The following is a 25,840-nucleotide window of genomic DNA, read 5'->3' as shown; positions in this document are numbered from 1 at the left end:
ATCACGGATTCACCCTCCATCCATGTGGATGCAGAACTGGTTATGAAAAATGATGTACCCTCATCAAGTATTTTGCAATCCAAGTAGTATATTCTACGCTAATTTTGAAGGTGGTGTTAGTGGGGAAAGGGAGTCACATCTTGGAGTCCAGAAGATGTCCCACAACTCTCTGCAATTCTCTCTCCACCCCACCCTATGAAGAAATTACCTGGCCCCACCTTCTAAAGAACAGTTCCAACCACACCAAACAAGATGTCACAGTCCACCCCAAGCACTTATTATCTTCCAAATAATTCTAGTACCCATCTAAGCATAATTTGGTCTCTATGTCAATAGAATAACATTTTCCTAGTTCTTGACAGAGTGAGTTAAAATAAAAAGTTATAATGTGGCAGTGACTGCCCTCTTGCCTCTCCCATCCTTTGGCTCCACCAGTTCACTTTTCCAAACTAACAATAAGACCTTTCCTTTATCGTTACAAAGTCTAATGTGGCTCCAAGTGGGCAGGTTTGTGTTCCTAGTGAAGAGACATCTTGGAAGAGAAAAAAAATAACAAACGTTTGAACACTGATTATACTATGTGTCAGGAACTAGTATAAATTTTTTATAGAGATTATCTTCTTTAAATTGGCTTACAGAGCTTAAGTAATGTGTTCAAGGTCACAGACCTAGTAAGTGGTAGAGCCTGGACACTCAGATTCAGCCTCTTCTAAGGCCATTACCCCTAAGCACTGGGGTATAGTGCCACCCTGGATTAACTGTGCTGGACTCTAGTCCCCAAGGGCAGCCCTTGGCAAACATTACCCTCCATTTCCTGCTTTCCTATAATCAGAGGAGCAGTAAATATAGAAATGTGGAAGAAAAGTACGTTGTAAAATACCATAAAAGTTCCCTCTGATAGAGGAACTATAAATTCAAGACCACTCACAGGGGAGAAGATAAGAGAGCAAATCAGTTTCCATTCATTGTGGTAGTTTGAAATGGAGCCAGTTAGACTGGGACAGACGTTTAATAAGCTCTCCTCTCAAAAGTGGACCCAGCAACTGGTGCCTTTTGGACTTCGGGTGTTCATGACAATCTCCCTCCCACACACCCGCACACACACCCCACACTCAAATATTACTTGACCAATTTGTTTTGGTTTAGTTTTCATTAGCTGGGTTTATTGGGTTTCGGAACCAGGGAGAAGGGGAGAGCGGTGGGTAATGTTTCTTCTTATTATGCTTTAGTCTATGTAGCAAGAATTATTCATTTTCCTAATAGCTACCTATTTCTTTTTGTTACAGAGGTTCACCTGATAGAGACGGAATTGTAAGTATTTAAATGACCATTTTTAGTAGTAGGTTTGCACCCCAGGATATGCTATGTTTAACTTTCTTAAAGCCCCCTGTTTTTTTTTCTATAGGGGAAAAAATAGCTTAAATGACTTTTCAGACTTCTCACTATTAAACTTTTCTGTAGTAATTCCATGGGACATAAATGCAGTCTTGGTCAAGTTAAACTTATTTATAGCGTTCACCTAAAACCCTGCCCCAGATTAATCAAGCAAACTAGTTATCAATATGGTGGGTCAAAAGCCAGACAGGGGCTGCTACCATCAACTGTTATTTCATTTCCAATTTAATGATATATAAAGCTCATTATGTGAGAATGCTTTTCTCCAACAGAGGCCACAAAGTCATAATGGAGCTGAGATCCAATAAAATTGAAAAAAGCTTTTCCCTTTTCACAGTTGAGCTGCAGATACATTTTCTATATTAAATTCACAAATAGGGAATGGTCTTAAAACTACTTATGTCTGAATTTACAGCCTGAAGGAAGAAAATGTGTCCACTGGGTTTAGATTTAACAGTAACTCTGTCTCCTTGCTAGTCGCCAGATTTCTTGATTTTTAAGGAAGTCTGTGGTGGACTGGCTCGGATTTATCCGAGTTGTGCTTATGGGAGTCTGCACCAATTTCTAAAATGACTTCCTTCAAACCTAAATCAGATGCCTATTCAGAAGGTTCAAAAGAACAGCTGTTACTGGAAAAAAAAAAAAAAAACAACTGACATTAGGCTCATTGGGCTGGAGAGGTAACTAAAATAAATCTGGTGGTTAAAAATATGTTTTTGAAAAATCACCCTTTATAATAGTATACCTAAATTGGGGTGTTAATTGCAGCTATCGCAGGAGTTTTTCTCCCACACTGGATTCAAGGTTTTAGCTTTCGGGTGCCTTTTGCATTCAGGTAGTTCTTGCCATGAAATGTTAAGAAAGTAGACTGAAATTTATCAGACATTGGGTAACACTATAATCAAGGCTCTATTCAGCAGGGGAAAAAAAAGACCCAGAAGACTCAGCTTCTGCTCACCTCTTGCTTCTGGCTCAGAGCCCTCTCGTTAACTCTGTCTCAGGTACTCTCTGCTTCTGTGTCTTCTCTTTGCTTCTGTCTGGGTCCCCCTCCCTGGGTTCTCTTTTTCCCTCCATTCTGACCTCTGCAAGGCTCTGTGAGCTAGTCTTTGCTTTCTCTCCCTGCTGCTTCCAGTCTGGATTGCTGTTTCTTGCTTCTTTCCCTCTGCCACCCTCAGTCTTGTCCTTTTTCCTTTTTCTAAAGCCCCTCCCACCCACCCACTCACTGTCCGTGAGGCCTTATTACTACCTCCGTGTCCTCTGCTCTTCTAGGGACCACCCGTTGAAATCTCTGGGAGAATGTACATCCACGTGCCTGGTATGGTGCTGGCGTGGAGCAGGCAGCTCTTTGTACGTGCTGTGTAGAGCCAAGCCGTGATTCAGCAGACTTGTCCACTCTGGCTCAGGGCTCTGTACCAGAGTTGCCTGAGTCCTCTTTTACCACCACCATCCCAAGTCGTATAAAGTTACTTATGAGTAGTTATGCCCTCTTTGGTCCTTAATGGGAAGTGCCATCAATATCACGGGTCATGATTATTAGGAAACGGGAATTATTTCGTTTCATTTTCTCAGGAACTAAGGCAGACCTGAAAAAGGCAACATTCAAAATAAATGCATGTTCTCAGAAACAGGGTGTACAGCTTTGTAGGTAATTGACAGTTCTTATCCAGCTGCTAGTTTCACTATTTGGAAATGTTCCCTGAGTTTCCCCTACTGTGTGCTCACTGAGGATGAGAACACATCGGGGTCCCACTTTCTGTTTCCATCCAGTCCTTAGAGCTCTCAACCTGATTTTCTTTCAAATTCACACTGATTTCTTTAAGCCCTTGTGTCTGGAGACCCCGCCCACATTTACGTGGCTGATTTAGCTTCCAAATCATTGTCTTTTGAAATTTATGGTTTCACTACAGTAGTCGTACAAAGTATAGGTGCTTTGTAATGCTTATAAATGACTTTGTCAACACAGGACCTACATAATAGGCTTAATGTACTGATGCTTATTTAATTTCAGTTTCTCGAAATCCAGTGAAGTCCACTTCTGGGGACAATTCTTTTGAAATTAGTCTACAGAGGCTTCGTGGCAGAGCTCCATGTATGAAAGTGGGCTTGCATTGCTCCCCACTTGGCTCCCCATCCTCTGCAGAGCTGTCTGTCTTGGTGTCTGAGACTTTAGGCAGCTGTGTGTGATGATGCCTTCTAACTCAGGGACAAACTCTAATTCGTGCAGGACACACTTGAACTTTTCCCTAAGCAGTTCAGATTTCCCTCTCCACATAGACTGGGGGCATTGTCCTGCTCATCCTGAACAGGTGTGCAGGAAAGATTCCAGGTGAGGAGCTGTCAGCTCTGTGCACTGTGTGTATTGATCCCCAGCAAGGCTTTGATCCAGAGAACTACACTGTTCATACTGCCATTAGAAATACAACCAGTTTTATTCAGTCTCTCTTAGACACCTGTCCTGGTGTCTGTTCTCCTGTAAATTAAGTGTTGGCTGAATGAGGACTAGATCCACATAATGCCTAACGCCTGGGATGTAGCTTCCTCCTTCCTTCTTCTCCTGACCTGGCTACACTGGCCTGCTGAATAGAGCCTCATTATGGGCCCCAAGTCCACTCTTTATTTAACGAACCCTGCCGAAATTGGTAGGCCCTGCAATTTGGCCTAGAAATGGTTTCTTCTATGGTATGTTTGCTGACTCCATGTGATTCTTTATATGTGTCTTGAAGAACAAACAGATTCTTTAACAACTTTTTCTACATGAAAACAATCAATTCCAGCAGCGCAGCCCACATGAACCACCCTACAATAACAAAGCAGAGTGCGCACGTGAAGGAGGAAAAAAAGTTTCGGTAAGGAAACAGATTTTAGTTTAAAATTTCCAAGGTGTTGTAGAAACAGTGAGTAAAATCCCAATCTGCAACTCGAAAAAACAAAAACTGTAGCATTTATTTACGTCATTTAAGAAGACTTTTTTCTCAGGTATTTTCAAATTACTTTTTGAATACCTGGGACCAATTTTTAAATCAATCATATAGACTCTCTATACTGATGTCTGAATACACTTTTAAAGAGTGATCAGGCAAAAAGATGTGTGTTTCCTTGAAAGGTATTCAGATTTTAAAAAGAATCTGCTATTTATAAGAGCCCTTTGGCTGTAATATAAGTTTTGAGCCAAATCATTTGTTAGGATAAGCATTATCTCAGTAACATCAGGAATATGGCAGGACCTTGGCTTGTGGGAACCAGTGTACTTGACCAAAGGATGTCAAGTCAGGGATGATGATTGCGGCCCAGGCTATGCAACAACTCCAGCTGTGTTGTTCAATATGGTAGCCACATGTGGCTATTTAAAATCCAGTTTCTCAGTCACACGGCCACATTTCAAGTATTCCATAGTCCCTTGTGGCTACCACACGGGACGGCACACACAGGACCATTTCCATCTTCACGGGCAGTCATGTTAGACAGCGCTGTTCTGTCGGATTATTTACAAAGTGAGTCAAATCTACCTTAGTGGCAAAACTACATGTAGGCAGTACACCCTGTGTCTCTAACATTTCTCACCCGAAGATCAGTAAGTGGTTAGGAGCTGACCTTGGGAAACAGGAGCATTCCCAGTCAAAATTGACAACTTTCATAAATGTATAATTAAACACAATTGCCACGACATTTATTGATTTAGCCCATCATGTTGTATGAGAACAGATAATATAATAATCCTGACCAAAGTAAAATACCTGTTAAAATAAGATTATCATTTCCATGAGCCTCAGTTATCTTTCAATAACAATCATATATTGAAGTTATAAAACTTACTTATACAAAATGTAGAATTTTGGAAAAGACAGAAAAGATAAAAGTAAATAATGTGTAACTCCAACTCCAAGGTAAAAATCGTTGTTTATGTGTTGGTGAATAGCCAATATTGCCTGTACTATTAAGCTTAGTTTTTAAATGATAGTTTCCCACTTAACTTCTTCCCTGTTTCTTCAAAGTTTTCCAACTGAAAATCAGTAGAGGCATTTATTACCTTCACTATTACTACTATGAGCACCTTGCTTAAGTGGTTAAACCAGGAGAATTTCCTTCTTGGGATTTAACCAGAAGAATTTCAGCCAGGCTCTGGTTAGCTTCAACTTGCTAATTTCCACTTTGAAACCAAATATATTTGTAAGAATTCACTAGTGTGAATTAGGCCAAATTGCCTATTCCTCTAACAAAGCTTTATGTGGGTGTGTGTGTATACATGTATGTATTTTGAATATCTGCACAAAAGAATGTATTGTTATGATTTGTTGTTTGTGTTTAGTATTTGTGTTTACTATTTCAAATGTTCCTATTTTAAAATAAAATGTCTTTGTATAGGTTTTGTTTTCTCTTTATTTCCATCCTCCATTAATCTCCATATAAACTGGGAAGTTTTCACTTAGCCTAGACTTAGAAAATTCACAAAATTTTTTATCTGCGATGTTAGATATATGTTGTCGGGAAAGAAACACACATATACACATTTGTTCAGCTGTAAATTTATTATATATATATGCTTTCTAAGAAGGATTTGGAGAATTGTACAAAGAAGACATATGCAAACAGATTGGAAAAGTAAGAATTAAAATAGCAAGCAAACATGACCAAAAAAAAAAAAAAAAGGAATCATGCCCATTCCCCATGGAAGAGATTTTTTTATTATTAGCTGGCACATTATTTAACTGACATGTCCTCAACAGTAGCTTTATAGCCCATGCAAGAGTTGCTGTGACAGATGTTTTTAAACAACCTTTGTTCAAAGTAGAAAGGATATCAGTGAAGCACTAATTCAATGAAGGCAATTACATGAAAACGTTAAAATGATGCAGTCTGAGTATATAATCTTTGTCAGGAGCAAGAAAAAGAGGAAGAGAGACATAGGACCTCTGTTTCTGGGTGTTGGTCTGTAGAGGCATTGGCTTGTTGTTGCATTTATAAATTCCAGGACAGTGGTAGCGGCTAGGAAGAGAGAGGCCGTGAACGTATTATCTATTTCTTACACACTATTCACCCTTACTAAGCTTTTGTTAGTTCTATAGACTGCCCAGTCAATAGGCAGTACGTATTTTTCAGCGAGATGGTTACTGGGTTACCTCTAATTTGGTTATCTAGTGGTCCTACCTGCATATGTGAGAAAGCTTACTTCTCTTACCCATTGGTCAAATTGAATGTTAGCTATTCCCATTGTAGTTCAAGTGGCCTTCATTGTGACTGCACAATTAGAGGTCCTATCCTCAAGCCTCATGTGTCACCATTTGATATGTGTTGTTCAGAGACCTGCTAGTGCTCAGTAACATACCATTGCTATATGTGCTACATACAGGAATGCCGTTGGATGAATCCTGCATCACCAGTTTAATTTATGTGTTTGTCCTTGCTTCTAGTAATGTCTCTTTGAATGATGCCACATCCTTGCCCAAGAGCTCGTGGCCATATATCATTGTTGTATTAGAAGCCAAAACAGAACTTGAAGTTAACCTAGACAGAGTAATGCTGAAATCCACCCTGTAATCTTGCAGTGCTATGTGTTCATGGAAGCATAGGACACGCGGGTAACAGAAATCCATGATTAATCCTCAGGCTTTACTCCAATAATTTGCTAAGAAAAGCCACTTGAAAAGACTATCAATACTATTTTTAATACCTAGAAGCCGAATTATTTCATTTGGAGCTGATTCCCTTTACAGTCTATCAAGGGGTTGGTTAGGAAAAAATTGAGCCAGTGTTAGAAAACCTAAAACATGAGTTAACTACCTGGATGAATACACTTTGGATATGTTGGAACTAATTTTATATGAGAGCAATATGGAAGTCAAAGTGTTTCCATTTAAATTTATATATGTGTGTGTGTGTGTGTGTGTGTGTGTGTGTGTGTGTGTGTATATACATATATATATATTTGATTTTATCCCCTGACGGTATAGAAGATTAAATTATCATGTAAGTGCTTCTAATTCTTCAGTAATTGAGTAACATTTGAACAGCTAGTTATTAATATCCTTATGCTTACGTATCCTACAGTCTTTTGTGAAATCAGTAAACTCCATCATTCAGGGTCATGGCAGCTCAATTTCCCACTCAGTTACACCAGTGCGGTTGCTTACCAAGCTGCTCTAATTTGTCTTTTCAGTCTTGGATTTTGATAGCTCTTGCTAAACACAGATAAGAGTTAAATGTTCTTTGTTCCTTCTTTTTCATTCAAATATTTCTCTTCTAAATTTATTTTCAAATTTATTACAGAAGAAAAGCAATGGGGCACCAAATGGATTTTATGCAGAAATTGATTGGGAAAGATACGTGAGTATCAGAAGATTGTTTTTTCTTTATTAAGTATTTCAGACCTTGAGCATGCATTGAGGCATTCTTCTATGTAAAATAGGACATAGAAAAAAGTGACACACTCCATTTCATGAGGATGTGTCTGCCACGGTTAACATCGCATGGAAGGTTAAGAGCACTAGAGTCTGTTAGATCTGGGTTCAAGACCTAGCCCCTGCACATATCAGCTGTGCGTGGCTTTGGGATAGTTATTTGCTGAGTAGCAAAAATGAAGTTAGTCATTACACTGTAGCATTATTGCAAGGATTCAGTGAGCTAATTATTTGCAGAATATTTCAGCAGTGTGCCTAGCCTGTCATATGTGTTCAAAAAATGTTTTTATAAAATATTAACTCCAGATGATTCAGTCCTGGTTCTTTTTCTAAGCTGCTTTGAAAATGGAGGCAATTCAATTAACATCTAGGCCTTGGTTTCATAATGCCTTTGTCCCTTTGGGCTGCTACAATAAAAATACCACAAACTGAATGTCTTGTGAACCACCAACATTTATGTCTAACAGTACTGGTAGCTGGGATGTCCGAGGTCACAATGCCCACAGGTTGGGGGTCTGGTGTGTGTAGCTAAGGGCCACTTTCTTATTCGCAGATACGCCTCAAGCGGTAACCTCACTGGGGCTCTTGTAGAAGGGCACTAATCCTAATCACGAGGGTTCCTTCCTCATGACTTACTCACCTCCCGCAGGCCCCACCTCCTGATACCATCACCTGGAGGTTAGGATTCCAACATATGAACTTTTGGGGAACACAAACATTCGGACCATAGCACCTAACAATTATTATAGCCTCATGGTACCGATTTTATTCCAGATCAAATGACAATCACTTGTTATTTCTGAAAGAGTGAGGATGAGTCCCTTCATAACTCTCCTGATAATTTCCCCAGAAATGGATTATCATCATCGCCACACATTTCACCAACCACAACAGGATGGCCACAATCACTCTTGAATTTCTAATCATATTAAACATGTAGACCATATATACATAAAAAAATCATGTCTATTGCATAGGCAGTGCCCAAATTCACAATCCCTACAAAATGCCTTTGCACTTATCCTTTAGGTGACTATCTGGCCCAACCTCCCCTTTCATAAAAATCAAGCTTGATGTTACAATTTTTGCATATTTGTTAAGATGAAGAATTTCATTTTTATAATAAATAATATTATCATGTATTGAATATTCTCTCAGTCATAATATTAAATTTTATTGGCTCCTTACTACCTTAAAAGGTCAATAATACATTATCTGCAGAAAAAAGAGATTAAATTCTTCATGCTTCCGACCGCTACACTCTACCTCATGTCACTCTGCCAACTTTATTACCTGGTCCTCTCTTATATCTGTTTTTGAGGTCTTTTTGATATTTTTAGCAGTTTAGTTCCCTGGAATCTATGAAAGGCTCTGTGTTACTCTAAACACAAATTGCTAATAAATAATGTTATGAGGGCAGCTACTGGATATTAGGAAAGGATGATTTTAGAAAATTAATTCTTTTTTGCCTAGAAAGACTTTTGTTACATTTTATAGGATTCTTAAATATGAATGCATGTGATAATTTAAGCAAACAAGAAGTATGATCATTAAAATACCAAATGACTCATCAAGTACTACTTACTACCCTCCACCGAGCACATAAACCTTAAAATGTAGTGCTGTCCCTGGCTAACATGCACATGCTTAAATGAATCATATTTTTCCTCCAATTTGTTTAGTCCTAAAAACTAATCAGGTCACATAGGAATTGCTATTGTAATTCTATATTAGACACTGCTTTGTCTAAGTACTAATAAGACAGGTTTTATCATTTTGTTTGGGTAAGCACCGGGTAAGAGCATGGAAGCCTCCAGGAGGATATGAGCTTTAAGGAAAGCCCTAAAGTATAAATAGAGGTTAACTGGCTGAAAGTCTGAGGGAAGAGAATTCTAGGCAGAGAGAAGGGCATTTATGAGGCCTCTGAAATGGGAAAGAACTCACAGCATTCAAATCATAAAAATTAACAATGGGAAGACTGCCTTGTGGCTGAGGGTGGTCAGGGAAGAGAATCTCAGGCCTGAGGCTAAAGAGAGGGCTGTGCCAGGTCTCGGCAGGAGCTTATGGGCTACACAGATGCCTGGGCTGTTATTCTAAGTGCAGTGAGAAGCCAGGGACAGGATTTAGCAGGGGAGTGACCTTAATACACTTACACTTGCATTTTTTTTTTTTTTAAAGTAAGTTTGAGTCCTGAAGAAGGACAAGAAGGAGACAATACATACTCAATAAATGATGGTTTTCCCAGGGCATTCAGGCCCTCTTCTCCCTCCATGGTCATGGCACTTTTACTTCTTTAGTGACTCAAAAATGTATCACTCCATTCCCACTCTGTCCTGTCTGACTTCCAGACCCATCACCTCAACTTCAAAAGGACTACCCTTGTACTCTTCACCTTCTTCCCCTCTGCAGGGTGTAGTCTCAAATACCTAGGGTCAAGGTGCAGGACTGCCTCTTGCTGGGTGGGTTTCCATGAGCAATAGCACTCAATTTCTCTTAGTTTCCTCCTTGGTGAATGGGATAACTCTTTCCCCAAATGATTGCTAGGAAGGTTCAGTGAAATAAAGGATGGGTCACTGTGCTTACCGTACAATAGCAGCGAAAATATTATAACTAATTCCAATTATGCAAATTGTCTTTTATCTGTCCCGTCTGTTCCCTAAAAATGTTAATTGTCTGCTGTTTCCATTAGTTCAGCCAGGAGTACCAGCAGTCACCCAGGATTGGAGGGTACAAATCTTAGCATTTTCTTGACTCTTTCCCTCTCCTTTTTCTCTCAAGATAAATCTGTTACCGAGAACTAACAATTTGTCCTTCCAAAGGTCCTTAAGTCATCCCTTCCCACCACCAACAATTTAGTCCATATTCTTAGTACAGCTTACCTGAATTATGCAATTATTTTGAATTAGTTTTCCTGTCTCCGTTTTCTTTTGCCCCCAATCTATCCTGAAACATACTTCCAAAACAGCATGTCCTACCCAATTGGGAAGCTGCAGTAGATATATACATTCTGAACTCCTCTCCCAGTCTGCTGGCCCCCGTGGTCTTAGTTCCCATGCTCTCCCACTCTACAGTTTCCTTTCCAGTCATGTCATCTTCAGTGTACTTTCCTCTTTCCCCACCTGAATGATACTGTCCATTTCTGCCTTGGGGTCTCAATACAGGTTCTGTCCTACCCATCTATCCCTAAAAGCACGTGCAGATCCTCCTGATGCTTTCAAACCTCACTAACTTCCTCTTCCATCAAACTCCTATCACTGATGTCTTGTGTTTTTCAGTTTGGTGAGGTTTTGGTTTTGTTTTTTTTTTCCTACCAAAATACATTTGAATTTTCCGAAGGACAAATAATTTTCATTTTGTATCCCCCCCATGTTGCTTAGCACAGTCCTTGGCTTACAGAAAATGCGTGATAAATTCTCTTTGAATGTTTTTTTTTCATTGACAGTTGCTGACCCCTAGATTGTTTTCTCAATACGAAGACTCCCCAAGTCTCCTTGAGTAAATATCTAAGTATGTTCTGCTCGTCATTCACTTCCAAAAGTTAAAATCCTCGCCTTCAAAAATGAGAAACATGTTTATATCCTTAAGTAAAAGGCTCTAGAAGGAAAGTGAATATTTCCTTGATTATTGTCAGGATACTAATTGCATCATGGGTGCTTGTATTTTATAGAACTCACCTGAGCTGGATGAAGAAGGCTACAGCATCAGACCCGAGGAACCTGGCTATATCCTTTCTTTATTTTTTTTTATTTTAATGTTTATTTTCTCTCATAAAACAGTATGATACATTCAGGTTTTGAAAAGGTGCTGAAATAACCCAAGCTTCCTAAGTCCTATTTTCCCTAATATTAGAGATGAATAAACAGCACAAAGAACATACTGATCACTAACAAGCAGGCATTCTGCCTTGATCTATCTATTCATAGATAAGAGAGAAGAGAAAGAGGAAATGTGCTGAAAAACAATTGCGCGAATTGTGGGTACTGGGTTGTCTGCTAAAACCTGATATGACAATGTCATCATCATGACTGGAAAACAGCTGTTTCTTGTGCTCTCCTCACCAATCATCTCTGGGCAGAATAGGTCATGCTCTGAAGCACTTAAACCTCATCAAAAAATCGTCCACTGGAATGGTCTTCCTCTCTCCATAGACAAGTAAGCTCCTGTGGGCCCATCAGTGTGTGTACTGAGTGTGACACACCAAATGGCCAATGCAGCCAAAATGTAGGACGTTATCACTCTTGCTCCCTGATATTCACCATCCTTAATCATGTTCCAAGGAAAGATGATTACATGCTCACCCTTTCCTGATTCACTCCTTTGTTTGTTTTGCTTTGGCTTTTTTTGCCATCTTAAGGATACTTTTGCTGCCTCTACGTGTAATCACTCTTGTCTTAAACTCATGATTGCCTCCCAGTAGCAAAAAAAGAGTTATGTATCTTTAACTGTGTTCTACCTACCAAAGGAAAGCACTTTTATTCTTCAAGTGAGTCAGAAGAGGAAGAAGAATCACATAAGAAATTTAATATCAAGATTAAGCCATTGCAATCTAAAGACATTCTTAAGAATACTGCAACTGTAGATGAACTGAAGGCATCGATAGGCAACATTGCACTTTCCCCATCACCGGTGGTGAGTTGTTTTTCTATGTCAAGCTTGAGCGGGGTTGGACAGCGAGCTGTGTTCTACCCATCCCCATTAAGTACAGCAGAAACTCCTTAAACGGAAGGCAACATATAGTCACCATTTTATGAACTGTATACACCTTAAGCAGCTCATTCTAGCTTTAGAAAGTTACATTCATTTTATATTGCAGTTCTTGTGCTTTTCAAAATAGTAAACGTGCATAGGACCACATTTCATTTTTCACTTACTTTCCTGCAAGCATTTTCAAAAGAAGAAAACGATAACAAAGAAATTATCTAGACTTACTTCTGAAGCAATTAAAAACAATATGAAGTTTTCAGACTTACTAACTATAATTTTTTTAAACATATCTTAGTGTCCTGTTTTATGATACAACACATAGAAACTCCTGGGAAGAAAATTTCTTAAAAAAAAAAACAAAAAAACTTTTTTATTGCTATGCACCAAAAAATATATTAATCTAATGTCATAAATCATAGTTTAAAACTCATAATCTTCATTATATTTTATGATGAAATTGTCTTAAATACTCTTATCTTTTAGGCACCTCAAATACAGGTATGCCTTATTTATATTATTCAAATCGGTATTTTTCCACACACAGTTTGTACTTCCTCCAATTCACATCTACTAAATTTCTTTAGCTGTTGAATTTTAAGTTCCAACAGTTACAGTATTTTCTCTGGGTGTGTGATAAACGCTACAATTGTTTTCTAAAAACAGCTGTGAAGAGCAGATGAAGGCTCTCAAACTAGCAGCTAATATGTTCTTGGCGTCTTCTTCAGAGAGATGTGATCTCCCCACAGCATTCCCCCTAAACGAAGTAGTTAATAAATGCTCACCTGCTTTTGAGATGCTTCTGGAAATATCTCAACTAACCATTGTACGGAGTTGTAAGCATCTGTCCTTTGATAGACGCCTACCTGGCATGAATAGTCTATAATGACGACTTCTTTAGTGTTTACTGCTTATAATGGCCTTTATCACTACTGTTAGTGACAGCTACAATGACTGCTAATAGTAATCGACCACTACGAATGATATTTCAGGTAATTTTAAGTCATATATTTACTTGTTATCTTAAGATGTCTTCCTCAAAAGGGAGACATGAAATATATTAGTTTTCTTTTCCTTCTGCAATGGAAGGAACAGATTTTAAACTCACATATTGGTCTGTAATAATATTCACATATTGGTCTGCAGTACTAGTGATTTCTAGTAATGGGGGCATTGTAAATGTACATGCTTTCACTTTGCAGTTGACATCTTTCAAATGATTTCTCACTTCTGAATCTTTTTTTTTTTAAATCAATTGTAAAAATTCTTTTAAATACCTGAAACCAGTTCGTATCCACTTCTCTGTAGAATGTAATAAACTTAGTGGCCATTTTTAAGCTACTTGGGATAAGTGTAAGGATGTAAATTCACGGGATTAAATGAACAAATTTATATGAAAGAAAACTCACTAGAACATCCAGGCATATGATAGATATTTGCTGAAAACCGGTTCGATCTAGGTAAAAAGAAATGCTCTTTATCAAAAAGAATATGTATGCTCCGGTCTTCTGGTAGTTATTCCTCCAACCAGATGTGTTGCTGAGAATGTAGCAAGAAAAGTGATTGTTTACTCTGAGCTCTTCTCAACTCCTATTTTTAAGGTGTTATATCGACATGGTATGGTTAAGACTCTCATAAAAAGATATTAGAGAAAGCAATGTAAAAACAAGATGGAGACAGAAAAAGTAATCACAGTTAGGCTGTTTCTGCACTGCCTATCAGCAACACCACAAAGCAAAAAGACCCTGGGGTACCCCTGCCACCACCATTCCCACTCCCCCAGCTTGTTCCCTCTAATGTGAAAAGCTGACTTTGCCATTACCATGATTTACAAATGTTTCTGACTTTTGATGTTTAGTATAGGAGAGTGAGCTCTTATTGCTACGTAGGGAAAGGTAAGCACGTTTCTGGATATAGATAAGCATAAAGACAAATTGTAACTGAAAGCATATACTTGGCTTTAGCCTCCTTATTCTCGTCAAGGTAGCCTATAGGTACCTATATTTCACAAATTATGTATCCATTACATTATGTCCAAAGCGAGATGTGTAGTAATAACCTTCTGAAATCCAGTTCATACCATGATAAAAATAACAAATGATTTGTACAACTTTAGATGTTCCCAGCCAAACAGTCAGACATTTATATATTTACAATTAATTCAGGTATAAAAATAGAAATAAAGCCTACACCAGTTAATGATAGATTAGAATATTTCATTTAGGCTATGGTTCTTAAGCTACAAAAGCATCAATAATTATACTAAGAGAAATAGAGGAAATTCCATATGGTAAGTTATTCATAACAATAGCTTATGTTGGATTTATAATTTCTATTTCTTTTGAAGAATGTTAAGATAAACTCACAGGTAAGGGAGGTTAATTTCTATTCTTATCATGCTGGTAGGAATGAACATCACCCAGGTTTTACTTGTTGATTTGGCATTTGTACGAGTGAGTGTATTGGTAGAGCTGCTTTAACCGAGACCAAAACGGTAATGGCTTACACAAAATAGGTGTTTTACTTTCTCCCATATAAAACTCAAAGCTAGCAGACAAATCCAGATAAGTAATGGAGTCCTACTCTAGGCATTGTGCAAGAATCCAGGGACTTTCAGTATTACTGCTCCACCTTTCCTAGGGTACTGCTGCCTTACCACCGTCAATCAACTCCATGTCCTAGCTGTGAGATGCAGGGAATAGAAAATAAAAGGCAATAGGTTTCCTTTAAGGATTTAACTCAGAGATTGCACACAACACTACCACTTAGATCCCATCAGCTATAATTTAGTCACATGGTCACATTAGCTGAAAGAAAGTCTGGGAAATGTAGTCTTTGTCTGGATAGACATGTAACCAGCTGAAATTCAGGGTTCTGTTCTAAAAGTCAGAGGAGAGAATGGATTTTGGTGGATATTGATAGTTTCTGCCTTTCTGTCTTAAATAATCTTAAATTACTTTGAGGAGCTCATTAGGAAATGGAATTATTTTCCCATTTACTTTCAAATTGTTCTCAGAACCTATTGCATCTAGGAAGTTTTCTTTAAAAATTTTTTCTCATTATTAATATCTAAATAACAGTGATTCTGTGCTGTATGCTAGCTAGCAGCAGGATGAACAGAAACAAATTCAATTAAACTGCCAAATTTTTTGGTTAATAAATTGCCCTTCCAACAGTAACAATGCTCCCTCTATCTTACAAAGTTTACTGCTTTTTGAGGCAGGCTGTTTCATTTTTGAAAGAAAATTATCAAGCCCACATTAAACTCAAATGCTGCCTCTGTGTAAATTTTGTCCTTGGTTGTAGTTGTGCTCCTTAGAGGATAAACAAAGGACAAAGCCCTCCTTTCCCCAATGGGTTTTCCATGAAGTAGACTGATTTCAACTCCAACTTTAAGATCAGTGTGCAAAATGTTTTTTAGAGTGATCTTGTTCTCGACAACTATGGGATAGGGTAGGCAGAAGAAGTTAAGTTGTTTTGCATGTCTAACAACAGCTTGAGCTGACCACATGGGGACCTCTAAAGATGGAATGACTCTTCAGAGTTAGTCCTGAGATAAATAACCTTTATACCACTATATCAACCCGTACTTCAACATGGACGGGCCAAAAGGAAGTGTGATCTTGGGTGAGATGGCTCGCTGCTGCTGAGGCAGATACTGAAACACTAACAGCTGAAGGTTGTCTTTCAGTAGCACTCTCAGCAACTGGAGTGAGAAGCCCTTCTGAAGAGAAATCTACATGGCACATTTTGGTGTCCCCCACAAATCCCCTGGACCTGATAGAGCCTTTTATAAGTGTGCAGTGGAAAGTTCGCCAACTTAATTGTCCGACCTTTTCAAATATCGTCACCATTCAATAAATGCTTGTGTGTGTGAGTGAATGAGTGAGTTAAGTGAGTGAGTGAACAAACAAGTGAATGGGACCTGGCCAAGGATAGAGCACTGTGGCATGTCACCACCATGTAGTTTTATATCCATCTATCGATAACCTACTTCAGCTTCTCTTGTTTGCCATATGAAGATTCACTCATCTCTGCCCTCATCCTGGCCACATATTTCCATTTTGTTCAAACCAGTGATGAAAATGTGATTAAACACAATGCTGCATTTGAGAGATGTGGAATGTCTATAGCTTTGCCTGGATCTATCAGATCAGAAGCCCCATGAGGTTGATGGGTTTAGTTGGCCGTTTAGTTTGACCATATCTTTGCTGTGGCGCCTAGAGTTACCACCCTCTTTTCCAAGTGCTTTGTGGCCATATGCTTAAATAATTCGATCTAGAATTTTGGGTTAATAGGAAGCAGCTGTATAGTAACAGAAAAAGCATAACACAGGAATTCAGACAGACCTTGGCACCCGGCCCAGATTTGCCATGTTCTATCTGTGTGTCCTTACATAAGCCCTATAACTGTTCTGAGTGTCTATTTCTTCTTCCCTAAAGTGAGGACAATAATGATTCTTATCGACTTTTTGTGCAGTTACTTTTGGTCTCTGGCAGGGTCAAATCTTTTACTTTTGTCCATTGTGATTAGCTTAGCACAGTGCATGGCACATATTAGGCATTCAGATGGTTATTCAATAACTGACTGAATAAATAGAGCATGCAGAAGAGCTTACTAACAGTACTTGGTGCATAATTGGTGCTTTGAAGCTGTTCGTTTCTTCATTACTAGTTATATTAGTGTTTTTCAGAGAAACTGAACAAAACAGAGGGGCCAAAAAATGTATATACATTTTAAGAAAGAAAGAAAACTACTAAAATTGTAATACTCAATATATGCCAGTAACAGATGAATACAAGTCACATTTGACTTCTGCAGTTACAAGAGGTGTTCAAACTGGTTACCATCAGCATCCAGACACTTCTGATGATGGCAATCTACTGCTTGAGCAATGCTGACCAAAGTGTCTACTTGTATACATAGTTTTTTTTGGCACCCCCAGTACATCAAGAGATGTGTTATGAAAAATTGACTCACAGGATTATGGAGGCTGAGAAGTCCCCCACTCTATCATCTGCAAACAGGAGACCCACAAAAGCTGGTGGTGTAATTCAGTTTGAGCCCAAAAGCCTGAGAACCAGGGTGGCTGAGGGTGTAAATCCCAGTCTGAGGACAGGAGATGAGATGTCCCATCTCAAACAGTCAGGCAGGAAAAGGGGGTAAATTCCTCCTTCCTGTGCCTTTTGTTCTATTCAGGCCCTCAATAGATTTGGATAATGCTCACCCAAATATGGGAGGTGATTTACTTTAAAGAGTCCACCAAATCAAATGCCGATCTCATCAGAAAACACCCTCACAGACACAAGCAGAAATATTTGAGTACCACGTGGCCAGTCAAGTCAACAGAAAAAATGAACTATCACAATAACATATATATATTAGTATATATAAAATATATATATATATATATATATTTTAAACTTTTTTGTCCATATTGAGTTATAGCTTTGCTTCCCCATTTCCAGCCTCCTGCTCTGAAAACATTCTGGGTTTTTGTGTCCTGAATTATAATATATCTGCATCTCAAGGTTTGAATGAGGTTAAAGGAGTTTGGGCTCTCTTGCTATCTTAGACTTTAATTCTGAACCAAATCTGATCCACCTTTTAGGTGAACTATTTTTAAGTCAGTTTTTTATTTCATATTGGACATTTGTAATGATATTTCTTTAAGCAAATAGAAACTTTGTGTTTATCCACTGAAAGAACTGGTGCATAGTAGGAAAGACGGCAATCTGATAGACCTGAACTCCACCTCTTGCTAACAGTACTGTTTAGGCAAGTTTCTTAAATGTATTTGAGTCTCCAAATCTTCATATCTAAAATGGGAATAACAAACACTTACCTGCCTTACAAGGTGGTTGTTGGGATGTCCATCTCTTTCTGTGAGTACAGTGTAAAGGTAATTTCCCCTAAAGAAGAAAATAAAAACAGAGACATGAGCTGAGTGCTTCTGCCACTTGCTTCTCTTTGTACCACACTCCCTCCGTAAAGAGTAGAAGAAAACCTCCATTACAACTTCCAAGAATGCCTTTATTCTTAAAAAGTAAATTTATTTTCTGAAATGGGCTAAATAAAATAATGGTATAAGACTGAGCTATAAGGAAATATGCCCTTACAAAAACAACAAAATGAGAATTCGACATATAATTGAATACAATTCCATTTAAAATAATTTGAGGGAGGGGCGGCTGGATGGCTTAGTTGGTTAGAGAGCGAGCTCTCATCAGCAAGGTTGCTGGTTCAATTCCCCCATGGGATGGTGGGCTGTGTCCCTTGCAACTAAATATTGAAAATGGCAACTGGACTTGGAGCTGAGCTGCGCCCTCCACCACTAGATTAAAGGACAACTACTTGGAGCCGATGGACCCTGGAGAAACACACTGTTCCCCAATATAATTTTTTTAAAAAAAAGATAATTTGAGGGAGATGGAGATGGAAACAGACACTTATTCCAATGATGTCACAATTACCCAAACATCTGGGTTCTACCTCTTAACTGGGTTGCCTTGGGCAAGTTATAAAACCTATGTCTTGGTTTCTTCATCTATAAATCAAGATAATCCCCGTAGCTACTTCATAGGGCTATTGTAAAGATTGAGTCAATATACATACATATATATAAAATACTTATTATAGATACTGCATTTGGAGATTATTTTATTGTTGTTGTTAGAATTATCTGCAAAGCCTAAGGTAGATTTTAAAGAATATCATTAATAGTGATAAATCAGAAAATCCAAATAGCCAAAACTCATTTAGAGCCAAGACCAGTAATTATCCTGAGCATGAAACTGGGAAAATTAATAAAATAAGTTTTTTTGTGTGGTGCCTATTAACTGGTTTTGGAGATAATTCCAGATGTATTCCTAAATTTTTCTGAGTAACATTAAAATTCCCTGAACAAATATGGAGACTGTAATGAAGGCTAAAAGTCACAGTGGGATACTGTATTGTGTGTCCCCCACTAAATTGATTGCATAGAGAATTGACATCGTTTCTCACTGCTGCTCCCCCCACCCCCGCCAAATCAATTTACCAGATATTTGGTAAGCACCTTCCGTGTAGCAGGTACTGATAGCTAATATCAGAAATTGGATAGACTTTGTCCAACCTTCTTGCTAACACTGTCTACAAATTTATCAGAAAACAACATATAACAACGTTGCTAACAGCACACAGAAGCTGAAATTCCCCTTGTGGTCCAAACTTCTGCCTGCCTTCAGTTTCCTGATTGAAAATATGGTGGCCTGTGCTCAGCTTCCCCTCTGGCCTCTATTTCAGAGTCCCCTGGTTTCCTCACCTCCCACCCCTGCCCAGGGTGTCCGATGTAGACATATCCATTTCTCCAGACCCACAGGGAGCCCAATCTCCAACACACCTTTAGCCATGTGTTTTGCTCACTAGGCACCTTGAAACCTGTGGCTCCCTTAGCTTTCATGGAAATGAGAAGACAAATGCTATGATTTAATTCTTGATGCAATATCCTTTTCTCATGTACTGCCATTGATTCAATTACTGTTGTTTTTGGTGAGCCAACACTCACTGCTGACTTACCCTGAGAAGTTGTCCTTGACAACAAGTTCTGTACTCAATAAGATTTTTTTTGTTCTGGAGCAAGTCAGAACTAAGTTTGCATTCTGGCTCTGCACTCATTATCCATGTGACTGTTACTTAAGCCTTAGTCAAGGCTTAATCAAGTGTCAAATGAGGCTGATAATACTACCTAGCTCACAGGATCCTTGTAAGAATTAAGGAAGCGAAGCATGTGAAGTGCTTAGTACTTTGTAAGTTTATGTAAGTAGGGCCCAAAGGAGGTGCTTAGTAAATGATAGCTGTTGTTAATCAGAACAGTGGAGCATCTCATGGTGAATACGCCCAAGAATCCTTTAAGATCATGGACCACTTCAAGAATTTATGATGGTGTTGGTGGTGGCAGCTGTGAAAATTTGTGTGCTGTGTGTCAGATACTTCATGTATATTAAGTCATTTATCTTCACAACTCTATGTGATAGGTATTATTGATTTCTCCATTTTACACATGGGAAAGTTGAGGCATAAACGGATTAATTAGCTCACCTAAAGGATTAATTAGCTCACCTAAGGTGCCACAGCTACCATCTTTCCCCGAAAATAAGATCTACCCGGACAATCAGCTCTAATGCATCTTTTGGAGCAAAAATTAATATAAGACTTATAGTAAAATAAGACCGGGTCTTATAATATAATATATAATATAATATAGTATAGTACAATATAATATAGTATAGTACAATATAATATAATATAATACCCAGTCTTATTTTACTTTTTGCTCCAAAAGACGCTTTAGAGCTGATTGTCCAGCTAGGTCTTATTTTAGGGCAAACAGGGTAGTAAGTGAAGTTCCTGAGATTTAAACTCAGAAGGTCTAATTGCTAACTTGGAACGCTTAACCACTATATTACACTACTTTTGATGAAAGCTATTGGCTCTCTCTTCAGAGGAAAAAACCAAAAGCTTATTAGTTCATACAAAACATTTTACATATAATTTCTGAATACTCACAATTTCTGAAGGCTATCACTTTGATGATGCCTACGGGGCCCAAGATCCCAGATGGGAAGCCCACCTCCCACGCTTCTTCCCACTCAATCTATAAACACTCCTTTCTGTGGCATTTCACGTGTCATTTCATGTGACAAGATAGCAAGGCTGAGCTGAGGTCAGTCAGGCTTAACTGCTGCTCTGTCATATGTGATTTCTAGTTTATTAAAATTCTCTCATTTTATATTAAGCCTTCATGAACCTTTGTTTTAAATGTTGAGGAATGACACCTCATCTTTACATGACTCATCTATTTCAGTTTCCCTAATCAGTCAATCAGCAAGTATTTTTTGTATCAACTGTGCATTATCATACTGGCTTACATGTTATAAATGACATCATGACCAGAAAGATGGAATGAGCACTATTAAGCATGGACTGAGGTGATGATCACCCCATGTTAGAGAAGAAACCAACTCAGAAAAATCCAGAAGCTGCTGCAGGTTCAAAGGGCCAGGACTCCAGTATCTGCCTCCTTTCTGCCAAGCTAAACACACAGCCTGTTTTCTCATCTCCAAATGTAAGGGTCCATGATTCAGTTATCTTTAAAATTCCTCTCGGCTTTAATACTCAGCTGTGTATTCTAGTCTGAGGCTTTGTGGGAAGTCCTCTGATTTAGAGGCGGGTTGGGGATAGAGCAAAGGGACTAAGAAAGAGAATGTTTCCTTGAAGCACACTGGTCAAGTAGGAGCAACGCAGGCTTGTGAGTCTGTATCTTATTAATGTGGATCCTCAGATCCCAAGTCTGTAAAATGGGAACAAGAATATCTACCTTCTCAGAACTAATGTAAAGATAAACGAGATAATGTTGTAAAATGCCCAGTTTGGTGCCTGTCACTCAGGAGAGGTTCTAGAAGTATCAGTTCTCAAGGAAAGGGGCTCTGTTGCCCGTTTCCTTGAGTTAAGAGACCTGTGGGAGGCAGAGAAGAAAAAAACATAGCCAGGAAAGACTTGCTCAAAGTCAAGGAGAAGACGGATGATAGAAATGATGTGGGAGTAGGTGTCACCCTATCCTGGCATGTATGCTAATGTCTCCTCTCTTCCCCTATAAAATTCAGTAATACAAAGAACGAAAGAATTTGACATGGCGTTATGAAAGAGCAATTAGTTTCCTCTTGTTCCTGGAGATTTGCAATCCATAACAGAGTTATTTCATCCAAAAATGTGAGGAGGGGGAGATAGCTTTGAACCAGAGACAATCTGGTGCTCCTTTCTATTCCAGGTGGCCCACCCACCCTCCCACCCCCCAAATTAGCCTGCCAGAGAGTAAAATCCATGAATTTGTTGCTGCTTGGTAACACCACCCCCTTTCCTTTCCACTGTTGGCAGAAGGTTCAGCACCCCATTGAGTTTTATAAAAGCAGAGTCATCAGAGGGGGAGGAGAGCTCCAGTCTCCTACACACTGGCTTTTGCTCCTGGTAGAAAGGCTGTATGGTACAAAGGGAAGCTAAAGACGGTGTGCATTCTGATACTAAGTGCTCAACCAAGACCTCAAGTACAGTGAGTTGGAGGGAAGAGGCTCTGCTTGGGTTCTGCTCATCCAGAAGAGCTTCACAGGGCACACTGAATTTGGGTTGGGTCTAGACCAGGGATATCAGTCGTGAGGCATATACGCCACCGTTCCCCCTTCCAAACCCTCAAAGGACATTGTGATTACATTCCAGGTTCTGTATGTAGTCTAAGAAGCCCCCTCGAGACAGAGCTGCAGGTAGCCTGACCAAAATCATCCAGAGTTCGCACATGAGATATAACTCTTTTTTCCCGGGCCTTACAGAGAAACAGATGGTGAAATGGATGGGACCTAATGTTTTCAAAATATATTGTTCTCTTTCCTCTATTATAACAAGCCATGGGCTATCTGCAGAAGAATTAGTATCATATCTGATATGTTTGTTCTTTCCTTCATTACTAATTATTTTGTCCTAGGGAAATCTCTGTTGCTTCTGTTTTCTGACCTTTAAAATAAAAATATAATTTTTTCCAAACTCTTTATGCCCACCCTACTCTGGTAAGAAGAAATCGTGAGTTGTTGTATGTTTTGATCTCCTTAAAATGGGCAGAATATGAATTCAGTCTGGATTGCCTTTGTCATTATTTCTCCAATTAATGTTGGTTGTACCCTCTGCGTACATGGTATTTTGCTTCCTTTGTGAAGTGTAAAAGTTAGAATTTTTTTGCATAACTCCAAATTGTTTAATTATGTTCTACCGTCTCAGACAACCTGCTCTGACACATGATCAACCGGGTTAGAGACCTCAAACCCTCAATCTCTGATACCAACTTAAAATCTAATTGAATGAGACAACACACCCACCATACTGAAACATAAAATGTTAGGATGTCCTCAACCAGCAAAAGCAAATATGAGAATTGTATGCTTTTAATTACAATGCTAATTACAATCGAGGCTAATTTCAATATATCTTTAACATCTCCTGTCTTGATTGTGTTAGTCCTACTGGTGTAGAGTTTAGAATTTAAAACTATTTTTATTAGCTAATGTCCATAATGAGGGTAGAATGGGTTCTGTAAAGAAGCAGTCGATTTTGAAAATAAGTTTGTAATATGAGTAGAAGCATCATTTGTGAACAATTCAGGAAGGGTGTGTTTATGACAATTAATCCTGCATGCAGAAGTTGTAGTTCTTACTCCTTCCTTAATGAGGCCTTTCCTCAAGAGCCTACAACACCGAATGACACACAGTAGGTACTTAGAAAATACTTGTTGGTTGGTTAGACTGATGGATGCTCTTCACTGGGAAATTTTATGGAACTTGGTATTTCACTGTGATATAATGTAACTTATATCCCTCACATTATTTTATAGAGAGAACAAATTGATGGTTCTCAATTTCTTTGGTCTTTTCCCCTTCAAGTCAACTGAGATTTTCTCCATTTTTAGATGGATGAACAATATGAATAATAACTCCATTTCTTCTCTTAGAGTTTGCACAGTTCTTTGAAGTTTATTCATGTGTTTTCTTTCTGTGGGTGCTAGCTTTCTGTCACAATTCTCTTCCAAGTGAGATGTCTGTTTTCTCATTTAAAGTCTCAGGTTTCAGTCAGTGGTCCTTAACCCTGACGACAACTTGATTATCTTTTTTATCTTATATTTATTTTTATACTAAGGAGTTTCTATAAATGTATTATTAATAGTATAAAAATAAGTATAACAGCATAAGAAAAAAAAGTGTCCCTTTGTTCTTTGAAGGAGAATTTTTTCAGTGCCAGAAATAATCTCCAGCAATGAATGTATTTTTTAATTGTTTTAGAAAAAACAATCTTAGAGTGTGAATCACTCACATTAATTATGTCAGAAAATGTTTCCTCAGCGACTAGGGGAAATGTCATTTTTAAACAGAATAGAGGCGAGATTTCTTTCTGTCTAAAGAATAGCCACTCACTGCCCATGGACCAAAGGAACTACCATTTGGAATCAACTGCCAGCACAGCCGTGGTACAGAGCCATGCATGCCATCTGAGCCCCTTATCCTGAAGCGACCAACAGAGGGAAGGCAAGGTGGACAGGCCTCACTCCATTTTGCCAAATTGAAACTCCCTTTCCACCTCCTAATCTATTTTAATCTCATCTCTATTTTATTTTTTAAACGTGGTGCATGGGGAATCAAAATCAGCTCCAAAAAGAAATGAAAAATGACAGTGTATGTCACATCCAGGCATTGTCTGATGTTGTTTCATCCATGCCTTTTCTCAGCAACCGAGCTTACTGACCAGCAGGGCTGAGAACTCCTGATAAGTAACAGTCATAAGCTACACTGGAACAGAGAGGAGCCAAATCTTTAGTGGCCTTCAAGCCACTAAAGCCTCATGATGGAAACACCCTCAACCTCCAGGCTCACACCTGCCACTCCTACTCCTCCAGGGCTCCCTGGCCATGCCCTGTCCCTGCAGGCTGCTGCACTGTGACTTGCTTCTCAACTGCAAGAGTTTGCTCAAGTCACTTTCTCACCGTGGCCTACCTTGACCACCTTATTTAAAATTGCAAAACTCTCTATCTTGGCATTCCCAAACCCTCTTTATTTGCTCTACTTTTGAAAACTGCATTTATCTCAAATACTTTGCATATTTATGATATTTCTTATCTGTCTCCTTCCTCTACTCTCCAAAATAAGCTCTATTGTTTCTATTGTTTTGTTCACTAATATACCTAGAATAGTTATCTGGTCTTTATTAGTGCTCAGTAAATATCTGTTAATGGTTTAATAAATTAATAAATAATCCTTTTGCTTCTCATTATGACTAGTCATAAATAACTGATAGGAAATGTTTATATTTACAACAACATTTCATTAATTAAAATACAGTCATCCTATTTTTAAAGCTAACCAATTGTAGACTCTTAAAAGGCTTATAGATTAGACCTGGCTTTTTATTTCTAGATCCCACTCTATAAAGCTGGGTGCCAAAAATTCCCATGGCAGCTCAGTTCCTTGTTAAGATTCAGGAATGTATTTAGAGCACAAAACTTCCATGTAAGGATCATTGAAACGCTGGTGTATATTTTCTCCATTCACCTCTGTTAGCTTTGGCTCTGGGTCTTAAACAGAATTCAGTTTTAAATGTTGCTGATTTCTAGCCTCTCATACAGAAATGTAGACTTCAACAAGACCTAACTTGAATGACTACTGTCATTAGAAAGTGACTTGAGGTCATCACAGCCAGAGAGAGAGTCTCCATCTGCAGAAGGCAGGGGTCAAAGTATTCCTTGGAATCTGTTGATTATAAGAATGAGCTGCCTTTCA

At 38.6% G+C, this 25,840-nt stretch overlaps 1 protein-coding gene across 16 annotated transcripts in view; it reads left to right on the top strand.

Moving 5' to 3' along the window:
• The window catches only part of SGIP1 (SH3GL interacting endocytic adaptor 1), a 192,255-nt gene that overhangs the window by 84,262 nt on the left and 82,153 nt on the right, over nucleotides 1–25,840 (top strand). For 6 of the 16 annotated variants that reach the window (XM_081057295.1, XM_081057294.1, XM_081057293.1 and 3 more), the window contains exons 3-7: nucleotides 1,287–1,311; nucleotides 4,170–4,241; nucleotides 7,660–7,716; nucleotides 11,458–11,512; nucleotides 12,244–12,419. In XM_081057295.1, the coding sequence (XP_080913421.1) occupies nucleotides 1,287–1,311; nucleotides 4,170–4,241; nucleotides 7,660–7,716; nucleotides 11,458–11,512; nucleotides 12,244–12,419 (385 nt within the window). Of the gene's footprint in view, nucleotides 1–1,286; nucleotides 1,312–2,312; nucleotides 2,397–4,169; nucleotides 4,242–7,659; nucleotides 7,717–11,457; nucleotides 11,513–12,243; nucleotides 12,420–25,840 lie in introns of all 16 variants that reach the window. The other 10 variants (XM_081057283.1, XM_081057282.1, XM_081057296.1 and 7 more) reach the window with 3 other exon arrangements.

This window comes from Rhinolophus hipposideros (assembly GCF_964194185.1).
Source record: "Rhinolophus hipposideros genome assembly, chromosome: 8".
Classification (NCBI taxonomy): Eukaryota; Metazoa; Chordata; class Mammalia; order Chiroptera; family Rhinolophidae; genus Rhinolophus; species Rhinolophus hipposideros.
The sequence above is the reverse complement of the archived record's forward strand: the minus strand, read 5'-3'. Positions and strand labels throughout refer to the sequence as shown.